This window comes from Crotalus tigris, unplaced genomic scaffold (assembly GCF_016545835.1).
Source record: "Crotalus tigris isolate CLP2741 ecotype Arizona unplaced genomic scaffold, ASM1654583v1 scf7180000024384.25900115:4084858, whole genome shotgun sequence".
Lineage (NCBI taxonomy): Eukaryota > Metazoa > Chordata > Lepidosauria > Squamata > Viperidae > Crotalus > Crotalus tigris.
Genome location: NW_024100554.1, coordinates 348,783 through 371,148, shown reverse-complemented (window position 1 = coordinate 371,148; position 22,366 = coordinate 348,783). Strand labels below are relative to the sequence as shown.

General features: G+C 38.8%; 1 protein-coding gene across 1 annotated transcript in view; it reads right to left on the bottom strand.

Annotated features, from left to right (window-relative positions):
• Positions 1 to 16,604, bottom strand: part of SDC2 (syndecan 2) — a 71,378-nt gene extending 54,774 nt beyond the window's left edge. Inside the window, exon 1 of the mRNA XM_039328861.1 lies at positions 15,861 to 16,604. Coding sequence (XP_039184795.1) covers positions 15,861 to 15,920 — 60 coding nt within the window. The 5' untranslated portion in view covers positions 15,921 to 16,604. The remainder of the gene's footprint in view (positions 1 to 15,860) is intronic.
• Between the last annotated feature and the right edge of the window lie 5,762 nt (positions 16,605 to 22,366).

Below are 22,366 nucleotides of genomic sequence, written 5' to 3'. Positions count from 1 at the left end.
TTTGTTTGTTTTAATCTTTCTTATTCCACCCACTGACCCAATCTTCTCCTTCAAGCAATGAATTGGACAGAATCCCCCAAGCAAAGCACATTTTAAATAAGCTATTTTTGTTAAAATGCTAAAGAAAGGCCCTTTCTCCAGTTCTTAAGGCAGCTCAAAAGTACTCTAACATACTTTGCTCTGCCCTCACTTCCACCTAAGTATTGTTCTGCCTCAGCACTGAGGCTAACGGGATCTTTCCTGCTTCACTGTGCTGATACATATACTAAGCTCCTGTCAGATTTGGAGAGCAATTAAAGGAGGTATAGAGATCCTTGACTGTATTTTCACCATGATAATGCTGTAGATTGTGTTTAAGACAAAGCTTATTCTGGGAGAGGAAGAAAAAACACTACTTTCATATTGAATCAGGAAAATAATTAACAATTACTTGTGGATGAGACATAGATACCGCGATGAGGATATAATCTACAAAAACTATTACTGGCGAATCTTTTTGTCATGGTTAGGACAATGTTCTAGATCGCCAAAAATGTCAAGTGGTATCCTCAGCCATAAGATTGCCCATTCATACAATATTCTTGACATTCTATAGCAGTTCTCAACCTTTCTAATGCAGTTCCCCATGTTGTGGTGATCCCCAACCACTTATACATCACTGGGTGCCAGGGGCGTGGACAAAGAAAAGGGGGAAAAAATGGCGGACAGCCTTGTTTGGCGACCCCCGTGAAATGGTCGTTCGACCCCAAATGGGGTCCCGACCCACAGGTTGAGAACCACTGTTCTACAGTCTTTCCTATATGTTATTGGTAATTGATAATGCCTTCAAGTCAACCTACACGTCCCTAATTTATTATAAAAATCTATTATTTTTACAAATAACTCATGGGGCAAACATATCAATACATCTTCCTCTTCCTATTTTCCCTACAACAACCAGTCTGTGAGATGAGTTGGGGTAAGTGATGATCATCACTCATTATGTCATTATGATATTCAATCTGAACTTTTTCAGAGAATTTTTTTACAAAACAAACACAGCATTCTTTAAGATACTATGAAACACTATTAATATTAGTAAGCAATAGTAATATATCATTCATACTACTGTATAATATCACTCATGCTACTATAATCTGAAAACTATTTAAATAAGTGCTGTAACAACAATTTACTTAGTCTGCACTCATGAATGCAAACAAAATGAGTGGTGTGAAAAAAACCAAGCAATCTGAACAAATATCTCTGCACATGGGAGAACAGAGCTGTGCAATAATATCTTCTGTGGGAGAGAGATATATAAGCTCCAGTGGGCATTTATTTAACAAACTTGGCACTCTGACAAATATAAATAGTAAAGCAAAAACTGCTCCGGCAGAGAGCTAATTATAGCATATTTGTATTTTTCAGCCTCTCATTGCAGAAAATAATATAAGATTACTTTGATGTTTTTGCAGAAAAAAAACCCTTGGATGAGGTTGCTGAATCTTGCAATATTCAATACAATATTAAGGGTAGCCCAAAAGAGAGTATGCAACAATTCAGTATTTAGAAAAGAATACTAAACCTAGATCTCACATCTTAGCTAGCCTTCCAATCATCCTGCAAAATAGATCAGTATTAGTAGCTTGTCTAAAGCCCGCTAGAGACTTACCCAGGGAAGACCCATGGTGGCACATTGGTTAGAATGTAGTATTGCAGGCTAATTCTGCTGACTGCCAGCCATTAAATTCTCACCGGCTCAAGGTTGACTCAGTCTTCCATCCTTCCGAGATCAATAAAATGAGGACAGATTGTTGGGGACAATCTCTAACCCACTTAGACAGGGCTGTAAAGCCCTGTGAAACAGTATATAAGTCTAAATGCTATTGCTATTACTACGCTACTGTAGACAGCAAGTCTAGTTCAGTGATGGCGAACCTTTTAGAGACCGAGTGCCCAAACTGCACCCCAAAACCCACTTATGCATGCCGGATGGGTGTGTCCCATTGGCTAGTGTGGCCAATTGGGGATGTGTGGCCCATTGGATGGGCATAGCCGCAGTGGTAATGGCAGACTGGGTGGGACTAAAAAGTTCAATCAATTCCAACTTTGCAAGATCTTTTTTTCCCCGTGAGAAGTTGAAATTGACTGATTGATTGAATCTTTTTTTTTTTTTGCACATGGCAGCGGAGGCCTAAAGCAAAAAGGTTTTATAAAACCCAGCTGAAGGCCTAGGACTGGGGCGATGGTGCGCATGCCCATAGAGAGGGCTCTGAGTGCCGCCTCTGGCACCCGTGCCATAGGTTCGCCACCACTGGTCTAGTTCAAAGTTTCTTTGCAGATAAACCTTCTCATATTGCCAAAAATTACATGAAAGGCTCTGTTACATTTATACAGCCGAAAAGTTAGCTAAGCTTTCCCAATGGAACATAATGTGGGACATACTACACAAAAAAATTAAGAAATGATGCAAATATCATGAATTGGGTGACCAAAAGAAAAGGTCCTATTGAATGTCTGCATTGATTCAGAGGTACAGTTTTCAAATAAGCAAGCACAGAGGTGGGCTGTTACTCAGCTGAAATCTGCACTTGGAGGTAGATCCAACTGTAGAACAGGCTGCTAGATACACAAGCCACACTATAAACGTAAAGCTAATGCCAAACTCAGCAAATATGTAAAAAAAAATCACAAGGGCTTGATATCCCTTTAGTCTCAGGCATGATTCATGCCATTTCTTTATTTTGAACTGCACGTTACAATTGAAATATCAAGCCTGATAGGCTAGGCTAAAGAAATAATGTGCAAATCCACGAAAAACTGGAAGTATGTTGAATATAAAAATTTCTCGGAGAAATAAAAACAACAGTAATGTTAGTTCAAAGATCTACCCTGGGGTGGCAATTCTGTCTCCATGAGTGAAACACCATTTAATATAAAAGCTTTAAAACAATTTTTATATCCCTATTTTTATCACTTCATCCAGATTCATTTGGAATAAATCAAATTTATTTATGGGAAATTTCAAATTGGGAGAATAACCTGACAAGAATGTTTGTTAGCTATCATGACTGTTTTTTTTATCCAAGAGCAATACCTATGTACTATAGATTGGAGGCACTATGACAGAAGTAAATAAATTGCATCTCAGCAATAACAGGAACATCGATGGGTCTATGATGCAACTTTTGACCTACCAGACCAAATACAGCATTTCTGCTACTTAATATAATTGGATTATTATTTGACAAACTTCAACTTTAAATGTCAAACAGGCATCAAAATAGGATGAGATACCACATGTCCATGGCTAGTGGGCTATGTTCAACTTGTATAATTGAGCGTATTAGTGTCAGCTCGACTGTCATGATTGGAAAATCGCCTGAGGCAATAATGCAAGCTACTGGCAATAGAAGTGTGAATCTTTAGTTCTGCTTAAATTACAGATATGTAGTGAGAGCTTCATCTCAAAGTGTATTTTTTCTGTTTGCTTTAAACCAGTGGGGATATTATTAGTTACAAAATAATACACATGAGTAAGTTATTGTAATGTAAAAAAAATATAGACTTGTATCAAGGTTTAAAAAAGACTTATTAACATAGTTCAGTGGTTCTCAACCTTTTTAATGCCGCGACCCCCAACTGGTTGTAAGTCGAGAACTACTCAACCGGTCGTAAGTCAAGGACTACTCAACTGGTGCAGCACCGTTTGCACAATGGGACTTTTGGCAGGCTCAGCAGGGCAGAGACAGCATGGACAATTCCTATTGGCTTTTGAAAGCCAATAGAATTAGACTCTATTCAAGAGAGTTTATTCTATTGGCTTTCAAAAGCCAATAGAATAAAAGGGAGTAGCACAGCTAAGGAAAAGGGGAAAAATAGTGGACTGTGTTGTTTGGCAACCCCCGTGAAATGGTCGTTCGACCCCAAATGGGGTCCCGACCCACAGGTTGAGAACCACTGATATAGTTCTTCAGTGAATTTCACCCAATATATATTTTGTTTACATAACCAAATCTTGGGTTTGTTCAGATACAAAGATAGCTTATTAGTATATGAAACTAAGCTGATTGTCCATATTGTTGTCATACAGAGGGTGGAACTAAAGTAGATAGAATCAAGGCAGTGGTGGGATTCAAAAATGTGAACAACAGGTTCTCTGTGTGGATGCCACTTCCAGAAGTCCATTCTGGGCTGGGCAACAAAAAAATTAGCTACCGGTTCTGCCAAAGTGGTGCGAACCAGCTGAATCCCACCACTGAATCAAGGAGACTCACCACATCCAAGGCACATTTGTGAAAATCAGCCCCCTGTGCATTTTATTCTCACTGTAAATTATTTAGCATCTAGACTATGAGTTAACATGGTATTAGTCACATTCTTTGGTCCTACACAGTTGCTTTTTCTTTATTAAATAGCTAACAAAGGAGTGAGAACAATGTAGCTTAAGCAGAGCATTAAACCTTGCTTTTCCATTGTCTTCCTTAGAATTCCATTCCTGATTAAATTTTTGGTTTAAAAAAATGGAGGTATATACAACCAAATCACGTGAAAAACATAACTGAGAGTTGAACTCAGGCTGAAATAACTTTCTACTGCAACTGTTATATTAATCAGAACCTCATTTCCATTAAAACATCTGTGAGTCCTCACCTATTTTAATGGGAACAAATTCCCATTAATTATGTAATCTTATATCCGTTTACTCTGGCCAGGTTCATTGAATTCAGCATGAAGTAGCTTTAATGGTAACTTAGTAAAATGGGGATAATGATCTATGGATATAGTTATTCCCAAAAAAGGAAGTATTGGTAATGGTATTTCTTGAAGAAACATTACAATATTCAGAAGAAGAAGAGTGCAAAGTGGGTCCAACTTATATAACTCAAACACAAGTTTTAGAAATTATAGCAAAGCTACCAAAATACATTTACCTTTGGTCTAAAGCTACTTGCACTGGGCTAATGTTTGTGCATTAATGTTTTTTTTTTAAAAAATACCAGCCTTATATATCTTTTGTTCTTTTTAGATATTTATGAGTAATACGAATGCATATAGTTTTTATGTATTTCTTAATAGCTCACATAAAGCAAACTAAGAACCGGATAAAAATAGTTCTCATTGCTTGTTGGAAATAGGTCCCTGAAGGTTTAACTCTGTGCATATGATTTTCCCTTAAGAAAATGCTTGGCACTTAAAGATAGTTACATTCTTTTTATATTGTTCCTCAACTAATACAGAATTAAAAACAACAAGCCGCTACTTTTCTTTTTCCATTCAATCATGTCCAATTCTTGGAGTCCCTGCATTTTTCTTGCCAAGGTTTTTCGGAAGTGGTTTGCCATTGCCTCCATCCCAGGGCTGAGTAGAAGGTGGCTAGCCCAAGATCACCCAACAGACATTGTACCTAAGGCAGACTAGAATTCACAGTATCCTGATTTCTAGCCTGATACCTTAAGTGCTACAGGTAGTCCTCAGCTTATGACCAAAATTGGGACCAGAACTTCCCTTGCTAAGTTAGGTGGTTGTTAAGCGACTTGTGACCAATTTTACAACTTTTTTTGCCACGGCCATTAAGCGAACCACAATTGTTAAGTAAAACATGCAATCATAAAGTGAATCCAGCTTCCTTCATAAACTCATAAGCCAGCTGGTCAGGTCACATGACCCTGGGATGCTATAATCATCATAAATCCATGCCAGTTAATAAAGGCCTAAATTTTAATCACGTAACTGCAAGCATTGTGATGACTTAAAGTGTGAGAACCAATCATAAGTTCCTTTTTTCAGCACTGTCATACCTTAGAACAGTTGCTAAATGAATTGTTGTAAGTTGTGGACCAGGTATGCGCCGAACTGGATCTCTATTACACATTAAATGATTAAGCTGTTTTTGTTCAAGAGGACTGCAAATTTATTTATTTATTTATGAGACTTATATACTGCTTTAAGTGCAAGCACTCTCTAAGCGGTGTATACCAGTAAGCAATGTATATATATATTTACATTGCCCCCAACAATCTGGGTCCTCATTTTACCTACCTCAGAAGGATGGAAGGCTGAGTCAACCTTGAGCCGGTGAGATCTGAACCGCTGACCTGCTGAACACAGTCAGCTAAAGTGGCCTGCAGTACTGCACTCTAACTGCTGCGCCACCTCGGCACTTATTATGCTTTACTGTGAACAAGAATGATGTTGTCTTTGGAAAACTGTTGATACATGGGAGGTCTTACAATAAATTATTGGGGCAGCGGATCACCAAGCTCTCATTTGCTTTGTGAACAGACACAAAGGTCAACAAAACAAAATATCGTTCAGAGAATAATACCCTGAAGTCATTCTCCAGTCCCAGTTACAACAGGAAGTCATGTCACAGCACTTCATTGAATTGAACCCAAATTGCTCACTCAACTAAGATGAGAGACAAACATAAAAAAGGGGATTTGTATTATTTTACAGAAGTGGTGTCTCCTGAGGGACTAAATGCAATCTCTCCATCTTCAAAAAACAGCATAGCTTAAAAGAAATAGTGATGTTCAGTAAGATGACAAGGCTGCTTTTGAATAACAGGCCAAGTCCCCTTTTATATCTTCTATAACAGAAATAATTATTTCTCCTACGTAGAACATTGGAAATGGTATATGGAAAAAGTTAAATAATTTATCATGGCAATGTTACCCTGTGGTGAGATTGGTAGCCAATAAATTTAATAAAATAAAATAAAAAATAACATAACATAAAATAGTTTAAGAATAATTGAGTGAAGAACTAAAAATTCAGTATGCTATACACAATTGTCCAACAATTATCAGCATGTGACTTTTTCTTGTGGCAAACTCTCATAAAAAATAGAAAATTGCAAGGAATCCTATTTATTTATATGTTTATATTCAATCCTTCCTCTATTTGGAGCAAATAATTATTCAGACTCATTACCATTAATTTCCTGGTTTTCTCCATGGCTTGCTGCCAATATACAAATCAACTTACAATCACAATAATAGTCATAATTATTATAGGTGACATGCTCTCATTAATCTTTCTAAAGACCACCAAAGCATTTCATCTTAATTAGGAAGAAGAAATAGTTGAAATTGCCCTGGTTCAAATCCCTACTTGAGACTTAAAGCATCCTTATATTATTCTGTTCAAAACAGGCGGCTTGTATATCTTACCATATTCAATGGTCCTGTTCAGTGATGGTACTTCATATTCCAGGATATCCCATATCTTTACTTAACAATACAATATTTGATACTGCACTTCTCCGCTTTAAATGAGTTGCTCCAAGCAGTTAGCAAAACAAAAAAGCAAACATACAATAAAACAGTAATTATTTTACGAAATTACACCCCCCCCCCATAAAATAGCCTGAGAGGACTACTGAAAGAAGCGGAGTTGTTGACAAATAAGATAAGCCTCTCTAGAATCAAACATTCATTTAATTATAAAGTTCTTCAGATGGTGGCAGAAGACATATACCAAAGAAATATTTAAATAAAAGCTTCCACATGTGGGACCTTTTCACAAGAAATTTTCTTGTGATTTTCTATTTATTTTGTCTCCGAAGGCAAGGGCATGTGTTTTCTCCCAAACACTAGCTCTAATGCCCCTATAATTAGTTGGCCAGCTTTTCCTGATCAATGACATTATTAGGAGCCTCTAAACCCCAAATTTTTTCCCCTAAAAAATCTTAATATTTCTACAAATCTCAGGACTGCTTCAAGCCTTTCTAATATCTCAACGTTGGGTTTGGCCAGTGTCATTTTGGATGCATATAAACGGCATTCCACTTATTAGTATAAGAAATCAATTCCATCTGGCTCTTTGAAATATTTCAGCAGAACTTAAAAGGTCTTTTTTTCAAAACTTCTACCTATTTGACAAATCTAAGCAAAAATACAGTGGATCTCTCAGATTCATTTTGAATGTACAGTATTAAGTAAAATCTACAAATGAAATCTGCAAGTGACATATGCAGCAAGAGTGGAGACAGGGTCAACGTAAACCATGGTGTTGCCCCCCCCCCATAGTCCCCAAGAAGAAGTTAACCAAAGTGATAGCTGAACTTTACTTCAAAGTAACTATAGGATATATAACAAGAATGCTCATAGCTCTGCTTTCCAGCACAGTAATATCTGCTCCCTGAGGCACCTGCCTCATTTTGTCTATGGAGTCTCCAATGCTTTCTGAGCTTGGTTATTTGCTTGCAGATGTTTCATTACCCAACTGGAACTACAACTACAACCAAACAACCCTCAGAGAGCCTCAAGGATTTCACAGTTTAACCCTGAGCTACCTATATGTAGTCCTTGACTTATGACCATAGTTCAAAAACCCATCGTTTAAAAATTTGAAGTTACAATAGTGCTGAAACAAGTGACTTACCACCTGTCCTCAAAGTTACAACTGTCGCACCATCCCTATAGACACATGATCACAATTTTCTATCTTCCCAACCAGCTTCTGACAAGCAAAATCAACCAGAAAGCCAGCAGGGAAGGTTGTAAACTATGATCATGTGATGTCTCTCTTAATGACCATGGTGATTCACATAATGACTGCAGCAACAAAGGTCATAAAGTAGAGTGCAGTTACATGATGCCTCACTTAATGACCACATCACTTAACAATGAATTTCCCAGACCCAATTGTGGTCATAAGCTGAGAACTATCTGTATATTCTCTTCTATTGGAATCACTTTGTCTAATATCAGGGCCACCCATAGGCAGAATCACACACTCTCTATGGATGTTTTTCCTCCCTCTCTCCTCCTCTCAGAGAGACAATCATTTTGCCTGTTTAAAAAAGCAAAACAACTACTAATAACAATGAAAGCTTTTTTTAAAAAAAATCTAATTGTAGTATAAAATCCAGAGAATTTTCAGAGGAATTCAATTGGGAAGGAAAGGGCACACATTTCTAGTCACAAACTGTAATAAATAAAAATTGCACTCATAAACTTTCATTTTACTGGGTTAACAAGCATCCCAATCTTTATTAGATTAACTCCCATAATTCCTTAGTTTTTGACTGATTATGGGTATTGATTCAACAATAAAATATTGTAGGTTTGGCAGACTGCAAAGACCATAGTTTAGCACTTAGTTTCTCATATATAGGAACTGCCAAAGCAGGGAGAATAGAATTTAAATTGTTATATTACTCTTGATTAAAAAATCAACTTAGTTGAAAATATTGGAATTAGATCTCCCAGCATAGCTGGTGGGCACCAGGTTAGCAAAGACTGAGCTCTGTCATCACAGTGTATAGCTGTGGCTGATGAAATCATATCCTCATAATTGCCTGCAGGAACAATTCTGCAGCTGGAACAAACACTCTGTGGTGGCAACGTGGATGTTTTCAAGACATCCAAATATAGTTGAAGGAGAAGATGCCAAGTACTTTACCACAGCTCTGCCACCGCAATTGATGGCTTTCTGTATTTACTGTAATCCTGATACAATTTTCTTTGCAACACATGCTCCCTCATTTAACATACCACAATGTCTGTAATTCCTTATTTCTCTTGTAACTGCAGCCAAAAAAACAACTCTCCTTCTGTTTTGCTATTTTTTTTTTAAAAAAAAGAATAACTGTGGACTAGAACTTACCTTTCCAAAGAAAAGGAAACAAAACAAAACAAAGCAGAAAGAAATAACTAGCTATCGAAAAATACAACTTTTTGGTTTAATATATCAAAGAATTTTGTTCATACATTTGGAAATAAGAATCGATACCACAGCTGTAGCATTACTGAGTCAAGACTATATGCTTCCAGCCAAACAGAGAAAATCCATATAAAATTATGCAGTTAATAGCAAGTGATAAAATAGAAATTGTACAGAATTGTGAGGATTTTTTGCATTTAATTCAGAAAGATCCAGAGAAAGCTAAACAGAAATACAGTTAGTAAAACACTCCTCCTCATATTCCCTTGAACTATAGTCCCCAATGATTCACAGAGACTTCAAAGCAAATATACATAAATATTTGCCGAATGAGATTCAAGCATTATCTGAATAGGTACTTCACGTCTCGGACAATAACCAGCTTGCTGCTTCAGGGTGATGCAACTTGTAGTTAAGATCATATAGAAGACACCAGATGGAGGAATTTCCTTGTTTATCAAAAAAAAAAAAAAATCCCAAAGGGCATTTCCACTCTTTCATTCAGAGTTTGAATACAACCAGATTTCACCTTAAAACTTTGAGACAATGCTATAGAACAGAGATGTCCAACCTTGGCAACTTTAGGACCTGTGGACTTCAATTCCCAGAATTCCCCAGCCATCCCTGCTATAGCAGCTGAAATTTGGAGAAAGGGGAGGAAACAAGAGCTACCATAAATTCCTAGCAGTGGGAGAATGGATGGCTTACATCACAAGTGTCAAACTCGCCACCTCATATGACGTGTTGCGACATATTGTGACTCTTTTTATATTGCTGGCAATGGGGTGGGCATGGCTTTGGTGTGACGAAACCAGCCCGTGGGCCGGCAGTTTGACAACCCTGGCTTACATGCTCTTTCTCAGATAAAATGACTTAAGTAAAAGGACCATATCTGCTTCAGGTACACCACACCTGAACCCACAGTACATGGACTCATCATTGATACTGTGAAGCTGAACTACTTTGAAGCTAATTTTGAAACAAACTCCGATAAAGAAGAGCTAAAATTCTCAGGAAGTTAAGACGATTGCTCCAAAATATTCTAATTTCTCCTTAACTCATCTATTCCTTTGCCTTTCCTTCAGTTCAGCTTAGCAAGGAACAGGCTCTTTGCACTCATCCCACCACATGAATGAAATCATGTTTAATATCACAATATGGATCAAACCCATAATTTTTATCACCTTAACTTTTATGGGTTTTATCACGATGGAGATTCATACTGTCCTTCCTCACTGTATTGTTCTATTCAAACAAAAATAGCTCAATCAAGTTAGCCAACCAGAACTTAATGCAACACACATACACACACACACACACATGGATACGCACATCATACCTTGCCTCTCTGATGGATCCTGGGCATCACTTAGTCAAGCCCTTGAAATTTTTCAAGTACTGCAATGTGCTATAAGTCGAATTATCTTTGAAAAATGATTCCTAATTCCAGTTGGATCATCTCAGAGCTGCTAACATTTTTAGTGGCATGGATTAAAGCAATCATATTTCAGTGCTTTAGCAGATATACAGGCAACCAGTCTACTTCTAGGAGAAACCTGAATTTCACCACATCATATTGGAGAAGTGGATCTAAAGATAGTTTTCTGCTCTGTTTGCCTGTCCAGATAATAGAACATCCTCAGAAGAAGGATGTTCCTCTTCTTTGCTTTACACAATTGATTTCACAAGTGAAATTAAATAGGGAGTTATCAGACAAAAGGCTTTCTCAGCTGCATGAGAATTATGGCGCATGGTCCCCTACAAAACTCACATAGAATTCTCACTACTATTGGTTCAACAACAGGTAATTTCAATTCAATTCAATGTATCTGTTATCTACTGTTCTGTTTCTATATATGCATTATTTTTAAAAGCTTAGTTTATAAATGCAGCATTAAATCTTAATCAGAGGTAGGCAATCTTGGCTCTTTTATGACTTGTGGACTTCAACTTCCAGAATTCCTGAGCCAGCCATGCTGAGGGAAAAGGGAGAGGTTTCCAAGCTGAGCCATGCTGGGTCAGGAATTCTGGGAGTTGAAGTCCACGAGTCATAAAAGAACCAAGGTTGCCTACCCCTGATCTTAATCATGCAAAATTATGTTGATCAGTTTTTCTATTACATCAATAAAAACCCAGTTCATTATATATCTCATCAATCCTGGTCTGTAAATCTATAGGATAGTTGATAGTGTCTTTCCATCATAAAACTTTTTTTTTGCTATCCTTCATGTTCAATAGATCTACAACTTTTTCTATAATTTATATCCCAATTTGGGATATACAATTCAAATCACTTTCACATCTATAAACTAGATCACTGTTCACAAAAATGTACAGATATTAATCCAAAACAGGGCCAGAGCAGATATGTACTATTTCATTTAACATTTTTCACTTTCAACATGATGAAATTGACAAGTATCTTTTCCAATGCTCAATTTTTCATAATTAAAACTGAAAATCTTCTAATATATTCCTTTTATTTGTTTATTTAAAATATGCAGTAGCTGAAACACTCTAAGCAGCTTACAATATAGTAAAACACTCTAAAATATAATGTGAGTAAAAACATACAATATATAAAATGAAATATTTTTCATATAAAATAGATATATTTCTTATAGAATGAAATATTCATATAAAATGAAAAATGAAATACTTGATAGGTTTATATGAAATAAACATTTGACAAATTAGACCAGAACTTACATCTAGAAAAATGTGGGATAGACAGCATCACTGCCAGATGGATTTGTAACTGACTGACAAACCATATTCAATGAGTAATCCTTAATGATACTACAACTACATGGAAGGAAGGAAGCAGTGGGGTACCACAAAGTTCTTTCTTAGGCCAATACTCTTCAATATCTTCATAAATGGCTTAGATGAGGGAATACAGTAGAAGGGGAACTCATCAAATTTGCAGATGACATTAAGCTGGCAAGAAGACAAGCTCAGGAACCAAAAAGATATTGACAGATTTGAACAACAGGCCTTAACCAACAACATGAAATTTAATATGAAGAAAAGCAAGGTTTTACACATAGGCAGGAAAAACCAAAAGTACAAGATTAGGTGAAACCTGGCTCAAAAATATTAACTGTGATAGGGACCTTTGAGTCCTAGCTGATGATCACTTAAACATGAGTCAGCAGTGTGCGGCAGCAGCCAAAGCTAATACAATCCGTGGTTGTATAAACAGGGGCATAGAATCAAAATCACATGAAGTATTAGTACCGCTTTATAAAGCCTTAGTAAGACCACACCTGGAATACTGCATCCAGTTTAGTTACCACATTACAAAAAAAGATGTTTATACTTTGGAAAAAGTGCAAAGAAAAGCAAGTAAGATGATTAAGGGCCTGGAGACAAAAACATATGAAGAATGGTTGCAGGAATTGGGTATGGCCAGTCTAGAGAAAAGAAGAACTAGGGGTGACATGATAGCAGTATTTCAATATTTGAGGGGCTGCCACAAAGAAGAGAGGGCCAACTTATTTTTCAAAGCACCAGAAGGCAAGACAAGAATGGATACTAATCAAGGAGAGAAGCAACCTGGAATTAAGGAGAAACTTCCTAACAGTGAGGACAATTAACCAATGGAATAGCTTGCCTTCAGAAATTGTAGGTGCTTCATCACTGGAGGTTTTTAATAAAAGTCTGAACAACTACCTATCTGAAATGATATAGGAGGGGGTTGGACTGGAAGACCTTCAAGATCCTTCCAGCTCTATACTGATTGATAAAAACACCATATAAACTAAACAGCAGCATGGCAGTCCTTCAAAAGTCCATTAATTTAACTTAATCAAGTTAAAAGCAATTTAAAAACCTGGAATAGTCTTCATCTGGTAATAAAACAATGCCAATGTAGGTGCCAGTTGACTCTCTCTAGAGAGAAAAGTCCAAAAATGAGATAATACCAAAGAAAAATCTCCCTCTTTGGAAAGGCCCACCTCACCTCCTTTGATGAAGAGACCTGGAGAGGAGCTAATTAGATGATCTTATAGTCCAGGTAGATACATATGGGAGAAGGTGCTCCTTGAGGTAACCTGGTCCTAAGTCAAAAAACATACATGCAGTTCATTAAGTTTACTCAGAGATACATATCTGAGGTAAGCAGAGGACCATATGACTTCTGTGTAAACACAATTAATTCTCTCCACATTAGATCCAGCTGCCAGTCACCACTAGACTTGTGTTATATAAAATATTTAAAAATCTGGCTACCAGTTATAGTAACTCATTACAGCAAACTGCATATCTAAAACCAGCTTGAAAAACATATTTGATTAAGCTTTACTAAAGTAATTTTAACATGTAAAAAAAGAGGCTGTCTGCAATGATGATATTTTAAGCTATGCAAAGGAATTCTCCTCATTTCTTTGTGTGTGGGGGAGCATATCAACAATCAAACTATGAAAGAACAGAAAAGATAAAATTAAGGCCACTTCAAAACACAGAGAAGGAAAAGGAAAATCTGAAGCGTTCTCAGATTTCAGCTGGGCTTTCACTCTTGCTATTCAGCAATGTTGCCTGCATTACAAATGGAGAATCACAAATGCAAGCATTCTTCTCCAGAGAGTGAAATTCAGTATCTATTGCAAATTTCTCAGATTCAACATAAGATGAACTACATCTAACCTTGAACAAGGGGAAAGGAAGTGCTAGAAGAATAATGCAACAGTATTTTGATTATTCCACAAATATACTGGGACAAAGGCATGTTCAAGAGCTGCAGCTGAACCCATATTCTCAAAGGACACAAGCACTTGAACCAGCAGATATCATCAGGGATTTCACCCATCAAAGAGAGTTTCTCTCCAACAACTTCTCCACAGAAGAATTTGGGCAATGGAGGACAGAGTTTTTTCTGCAATAGATTCAGGGATTTTTTTAGCCACAACTTTATCCATTCTTGCCAGAAAATAAACCTTTTCACAAAGTCCATAGAATATTTGAAAAGATATGCAAAACATTGCCTTTCTTCCCTACATGTCCTTCCCCCCCCCCCTACAATAATACACACTGGGTATGCACAAGATGAAACCTACTGGTTTTGGAAATGAGCCAACTGCAAATGTAACCCTAATTATTTTAAAAATATTATTTCCTCAAAACCATGAAATATGACCCAGCCTTCTCATAAGTCCTAATTTACAAGAAAGACAATATGATTATTCATCTTCCTTTTTCCCTGGTGGTGGGAGGGGGGGAGGAGGGAAACAATTGAACCCACCTCTTCCCAACATAATCCAAAATTCTGTTTGGATCAATCAAACACAACTCAGTGATGCCAGACTGGATTTGCAAACAGATTCAAAACTGTCACATTCAGAATCACCATAGTATCATGTTCTTCTACAGCCCTCCATTGAATTCAACAGACTGAAGCAATGAAGGAGAGGTTTGAATGAAAAATACACTAGACAGTTTAACTGGAGTGTTAAATCACCACTCTAACACTCACGCGCGCCCCCCCTTTCAAAAGATTGTTTTTATGGTCCTGTCTTTCGGTGTTTTTCCCGTCTTATCCCATCTCTTTCCATCTGCAATTTTCGGACAGCTTTTTGTTTCAATAAAAACGTATCCCAAGTGTTATCGATAGTCTTTACAAAGAAACAAAGGCCCTTCCAGTTCAGAAGTCTGCTCCCCCCAAAAAAAAAATTCCAGGAGGAAAAAACATTTTCTATCCGTCAAATAAAAATATAATGGCTCTCTTCCCTTCCCCCGTTTCACATACCATTAAGCTGAGCTGAAAACCCCACGCCCCTCCTGTTTAAAAAGTTTTGATCTTTGCAAATGACCTTAGCAAAACTTCTGCGCAGCAGATGTGGGAACAGCGGGGGCGTCTCATCCTTCCTCCCGCTCCGGATTGATCCCCATCCCGCCGCCCCTCTTTCTCCAATTTGAGGCCGGAGCCAGTTTCTGAACCAAGAAACGGGATTTTCGTGCTGGTTTAAAAATATATATACTCCCTCCTCCCCCCCCCCCATTCTTCCAAGGCGCCCCAGTATCGAGCTAGATTGCCCGTTAACGCAGAACGACGAAGATAGGGAAAAGTTCCCCAAGAGTTAGAGCAGGAAAGGCGAGGCAACCACTGACCAAGGGGACGGAAATCGTCCGAATCCACACAAGCGCTCCTCGCAACTGCTTCTTGCCCTGCCTCACCCTCCCCAAATGAAATTAAAACAACCTCTTACCGTCTCGCCCGAGACGCAGGCCGATAAGGCGAAGGCAAGCACCATCCACACGTTCCACATTATTCCTGCGTTTGCAGCTCTCGCTGCGGGCCGCGACGAAAGGAGAGGCGAGAGAGGGCGCCCCGCAGATCCCCAAAGGAGCGATCTGCCACCCGGGCAGCGCCGACTACGATCCGGCCGGAGCAACGGCCCTCCCTCGCTGGCTGCCCCTCGCTCTCCTGCCTCCTTTCGGCTCCTTTTACCCGCCGCTCCTCAGTTGTCGGCGTGCTTCAGGGCGGAGTTGGCCAGCTGGCGGGGAGCGGAGGGAGTGGGTGGGTGGGCTGCTGCCCGCCGGTCCGCGAGCTCGCCTGCCAGGCTAGCCTGTCGCGCCTGCCCCTGCGCCGCTCTCGAGGCTGCGGGCGCAAAGAACAAAGTTTGCAGTCGGGGCAGCAGCGGAGAAGGCGACGCGCGCGCGCCCGCCCGAGTGTTTTCCTCTGTCCCCCTGGAGGATGGGAAGGAAAAGCCAAGCCTAGCCAGGCGAGCCGGTCCTCAGCTGCTTCCACTTCGCCTGGCCTCGCTTTTCTTTCGCCGTCTGCGAGGAAGCGACTCCTAGTTAAAGCCTGGAGAAATTCCTGCAGGATTACAACACAGATTGGCAGGTCCTTCAGCCACTGGGAGCCCGGGCTCGGTTTGTCCTCTTGCGAAGCCCAGCTAATCCCTCCCCGGGACCGCTACCCACCTCTCCTCCTCTGCTTCTTCGCCTCCCGCTTGCGCGCTCGACCGTCCGGCCTCCTCCGCTCTCGCGCGCTTGCTCCGCCTGCTCCACCTTGGATGCCCCCGGGAAAGCGCTCCCCCGGCGGTCCTGGCAGCGAGCGGGTCGCGCTGCCCGCTTGGATCGAGCGACGCTCTCCCGACATCGGCCCCGGCGCTTCGGCTTCTGCCTGCGAAAAAGGCAGAGTTTGAGAAAGAGAGGCAGAAGTGCCGCCAGATACTTGCCGAGGTGCAACTTAAGGTGGCCCTTTGCTGGTATTTGCTAATGAAAGAACATCTCCGTCCAACTGAACAAGCAAGTTGGCTTGCTTGGACTATTTAAATGCCCTATGCAGAGGCACCTACATGATTCAAACTGCCCTCCTAGGGGCATACATGCTCTGAAAAATCACTTTCCCGTTTTCCAGAGTCCATCTAATCTCTCTCTCTCTCTCTCTCTCTCTCTCTCTCTCTCTCTCTCTCTCTCTGTGTGTGTGTGTGTGTCTTCAAGTCAGTGTTGACTCCTGGTAATTGCTTGGACAAGTCTCTGCAGTGTCCTTGGTAATATTTTGAGAAGTGCTTTGCCATTGCTTCCTTCCTAGGACTGAGAGACCATGATTGGCCCAAGCTCACCCAGCTGAGTTTCTGACTAAGTCAAGACTAGAATTCGCAGTCTCCCAGTTTCTATTCTGGTGCCTTAATCATTACACCAAACAGGTAATGACTCTGTTTCCTGACCACAGACATCTCCTCTAGGTAGCTAACGAAATACAAACATTTTTCTGAGTGTATGGCCTTTTTTCTTGTGGTATTTCCACCTTTGACTATCAACCATGATGGGGTAAGTGTATAAGCCTGAATACCTTTCAGTATCAGTTGCTGGAGCAAAAACAAGCTGTCTTTGCTATTGTCGTCATTTCCTATTGAATGCATTGGGTACACAATGCCTATTGTGTACCTGATGTACTCAATATTGTGCCCTTTGAGTACATTAAACTGGGGCATCTTTTTTGCTTCTTCCAACAGGCATTTATATCCTTAATAATTTCCCTAAAAAGTTGGTCGGATTCCAAAGGAAGCTATTATTGTGCCATCGTCCTATTTATTGATCTAATTTCACAGAAAGGATGTGGAATCCAGGACAAAGCCTTTCACTGAAAATCTCTCATTTGGTCTTTTTTCCTACAAGACAAAAATACTGACATACTCTACTGCTCTATCAATACATGAATAGCATTTGTTTCTGGGATGAGTTTTTTCTTTCTTCATTTTTCATTCTTCAAGTAAAACTTGAGACATCAGCTATATTAAATTAAATATTGACAGTGAGAGCAGACATAAACACATTGAATCTAAGGACAACAAATTGATCAGAAATATTTATCTAGAGCAGGGAATCAAGATCACGTGAAGTATTAATACCACTTTACAATGCCTTAGTAAGGCCACACTTGGAATACTGCATCCAGTTTTGGTCACCACGATGTAAAAAAGATGCTGAGACTCTAGAAAGAGTACAGAGAAGAGCAGCAAAGATGATTAGGGGACTGGAGGTTAAAACATATAAGGAACAGTTGCTGGAATTGGGCATGTCTAGTTTAACAAAGAGAAGGACAAGGGGGGACATAATAGCAGTGTTCCAATATCTCAGGGGCTGCCACAAAGAAGAAGGAGTCAAGCTATTCTCCAAGGCACCTGAAGGCAGGACGAGAAGCAACAGATGGAAACTGATCAAGGAGAGAAGCAACTTAGAACTAAGGAGAAACTTCCTGACAGTTATAACAATTAACCAATGGAACAACCTGCCTCCAGAAGCGGTGAATGCTCCAACACTAGAAGTTTTTAAGAAGAGACTGACAGCCATTTGTCTGAAATGGTGTAGGGTTCCTGCCTGAGCAGGGGATTGGACTCGATGACCTCCAAGGTCTCTTCCAACTTTATTATTATTATTATTATTATTATTATTATTACATGGACTTCAACTCCCAGAATTCCCGAGTCAGCATGGCTGACTTGGGAATTCTGGGAGTTGGTCCATGAGTCATAAAAGAGCCGAGGTTGCCTACCCCTGACCTAGAGCAATAAATCATTTTCTACCTAGTGAGTTCCCCTGGTATTGTACTATAAAAAAAATCAAAACATATGACATCAAATAAATGTTGCTATTATGCAATCCAAGGAGGAAGCTCTATACCAGCATGTCCAACCCACAGCTTGTCGGCTGCATGAGGTCCTGAACAGCTAGTAATGTGGTCCCATAAGATCATAAAAAAATAAAAAATAAAGGAAGTTTGCTCTTTATATAAATTAACTATATATTTTAATTGCGGCCCAAGACAATTCCTCTTCATTCTATGCTGCCCAGGTAAACCAAAAGGTTGGGCATCCATGCTGTATAAAGGTACAAACTGATAACATTACAGAAGGAACAGATCAACTGAACTACTAAATGTCGAGCTAGGAAGACCCAATCTTGCAAGAGTAGGAATTCCATAATTGTGAAATATATTTAAGGTCACAAGATCCATAATAGCAAAAAAGAAAAAAGAAAAAAAAGGAAATTGTTAATGAAATTGGAACAAAGAAAGGGCTAAAATTAGAACGTTATAACTAAAATTTCAGTACAGTTAAAGCTGTATTTCAAATAGCTATTCTAATGTTCCTTCTTAATAGCATAGTTTGTTTAGCCATTATCATTTTTCACTTCCCAAATTTTAGTCACTGCCACCTCTTGTGCCCTTTTAGTCAGAATTTTCTGTTACATGCTGGTTTTTTAAATTATCTGTAGCCTTTTCCATTTCATCATTAATCCAAGCATTCTTTTTATATGCTTCCCATTAGTGTAATTTCACAACACTTCTATCACAGTCTTTATTAAAATACGTTTCAATCTGTACCACACAACTTCCATATCCTGTTTTCTTAAGTATACTTTCCACTTATTCTCTTGAGAGATTTTTGGAGTGAGACCACACTTGGACTATATGGTCCAGTTTCAGTCACCACAATACAAAAAAGATATTGAGACCCTGGAAAGTCTCCAAAGAAGAGCAACAAAGATAATAAAGAGTCTGGATGCTAAATTGTATGATAAATAGTTGAGGGAATTGAGTATGCCTAGCTTATTGAAGAGAAGGATTAGGTAGGACATGATAATTGCCTTCGAGTACTTGAACTTCTATCACAAAGAAGAGGGGGCTGACTTATTCTCTAAAGCACTATAGCGCAGGATAAGAAGTAATTGATGGAAAGTTGTAAAAGAGAGATCCAACCTAGAAATAAAGATAATTTTTCTGACAGTGAGAACAATTGATCAATGGAATAGCTTGCCTCTTGGGGTTACAGGTGCTCCATCACTGGAGATTTTCAAAAATAAACTGGACAACCATTTGGGATGTTATGAGGCTTTTGCCTTGACCAGGGCGTTGAACTAGATGTCCCTTCCAGCCGTCTGATTCTATGATTCATTTCCCAATAGGATCTTGTGACAAGAATGGGTCACCTATGGGCTTCCAAGTGTTTCAGAAATACAATTCATCACAGGTACAACCAGCATGGTCATCTCTGATTATTACTTCTACTTGTCATCTTGAAAAAGGAAGTTATATGTTAACTCCTTACCTACGGTATGTCCCCCTGAATTATTTGTGGTTTATTTCCAGAAATAATGACAGTTTTTATCTTCTCCTGGAGTGGCAGTTTAAATATATTTTTAAATAGTAGAATTATTAATAATACAGATTTACAGATTTTAAAATAGCTGAAATTCAGATTGCTGATTTCAACAATTGCTGTATTTGCCTTGGATTCACTCTTGCTTGCTTGAGAGAAACCCTAACTCACTGGATTCAGCAAGACTTGTGTACATGAAAATGTATTTATAACAGATGAGAAAGGGAACCAAGGCAGTTTCTTTTTCAACCCATGAACAAGCTTTGAGATTCCTTGGTCAGCAGCTTTTGGAGAACCATGAAGTATAGGACTCAATGCCTTGCAACTGCAGTAAAACCAGCATTACAAAAGTATTTGGCACCAGTGCACATTTGTTGTAGAAAGCATCAATGGTTTTCTTTTCTCTGGAAATGGAAGAGAGTTAGAACTGGAATCACATGAAAAGCATTAAGAAGTCATTAGTCCTCCTTCATACCTTCTTCAAAGAATCTCAAGAAAGAACAAAGTGGGGATTAACTGATTGATTTTTATCAATTAGGGAAATCATTATCTGAAAGTCAGAAATTCAGTTTCCTGTTGTGTGTTATATATGTGCATGCACACATGCATATACTAGTAAAATAGAATTACAAATATGCATTTCAAAAATGATTAAACAGTTCAAAATTATTAGAACAGATGCTTATAACTAATTGATCAATTACATGTCGTCAAGTCATTTTCAATTCCTAGCAAAAGCATTCAAATTGCAATAGTTATTTCTTCAAAAAAAATTTTTAAAAAACATTTATCTAGCTTATATAAGTACCCACACAACATGCTTCATAAAACACCTTCTCTCCATGAACTTTTAAAATTGAATTAGTAATTACAAAAAGGAAATATTAACAAGACGACTATATCATGGACGTTTTCTGAATAGTAGCTCTGTAGATTTATTTTGCTCTAGGCAAGTTGGAGTCAGAATACAATTAACTAATTGTTGATCCTGGAAAATGAAAGAAGTGTGCTTTTAAGTGACTGTCTATATTGCAGATTGGCTCAGAAAGTTATTTGTGATAGTGGGGAGCTTTGATTCGTTTTCTGTATTGCGTAGATATATATGTGACATAGCATGATGGATCTTGTTGCCAAGGCATTGACTCTTTAGGAATGGTACATCTAGAGATGAGATGTAGCTGGAATGGTGGTAAAAGATGTAACAGATCCAGCAATTCAGGCAACCCACATGCTCTTTGTATTGAACAGGACATTTTCATGTGTTGTACAATAACAAAATCTGCCCTGCTAGAGTTTATTTATATCTAGTGATTGATTCAGAAAAATATGTTTATGTCCTACCACATCTAAAATGCTGTCAGAACAGCTTATAATATAAATCAGAGGTCCCCAACCTTTTGGGCACCACAGACAGGTTACGTGGAGAGAGGTTTTTCTGCATACTGGAGGGTGCATGGTTTTGTGTGCTGCCTGCATCCCGCAGATGGGGCTTTGCTTGTTTGTGCGGCCCGGTTGCTGGCATGCTGTGGCCCAGTACCAGTCCACGGACCAGGGGTTGGGGACCCTTGATATAAATAATATAAGTGCAGAAAAACAACAAAATACCAACAAAGTGATAGATCGGACTCTTCAGCAAGGCTAAAATAAGTGATGGCCCAATAGCTAAAAAAAAAAATAAATCTGTATGCTGTATAATAACTTTTGATTAAATTCTGATCTGTCTCAGCTCTGCACTTTCCATACTTAAATAATACATTCACAGTAGAATTTTTGTAGCTGTATATTTCAGACATCTTGGGCCCACAACTATGGAACAATGTGGTACATCTGCTCAAGCGAGAGTTGTGCTAAGCACTCTAGTGCCCTCTGATGATACACTTTCAAATACTCATTGCTGTAATTCTTATCTGAATCCCACAGCTGTTGTAAAACCATAAGAACTTTCTTCAATGAAGCTATAATAGGCCCAGCTTCCCTTGTCCTCCATTTCTAAGGGGACTACTGCAACTGTCAGGAAGATATTGGCAGCTATACAACCTCAACAGACCACAGAGTAGATAACGTTTTTGGTCACACCAGCCAGCAGCATCTAGACTGTTTAGCTA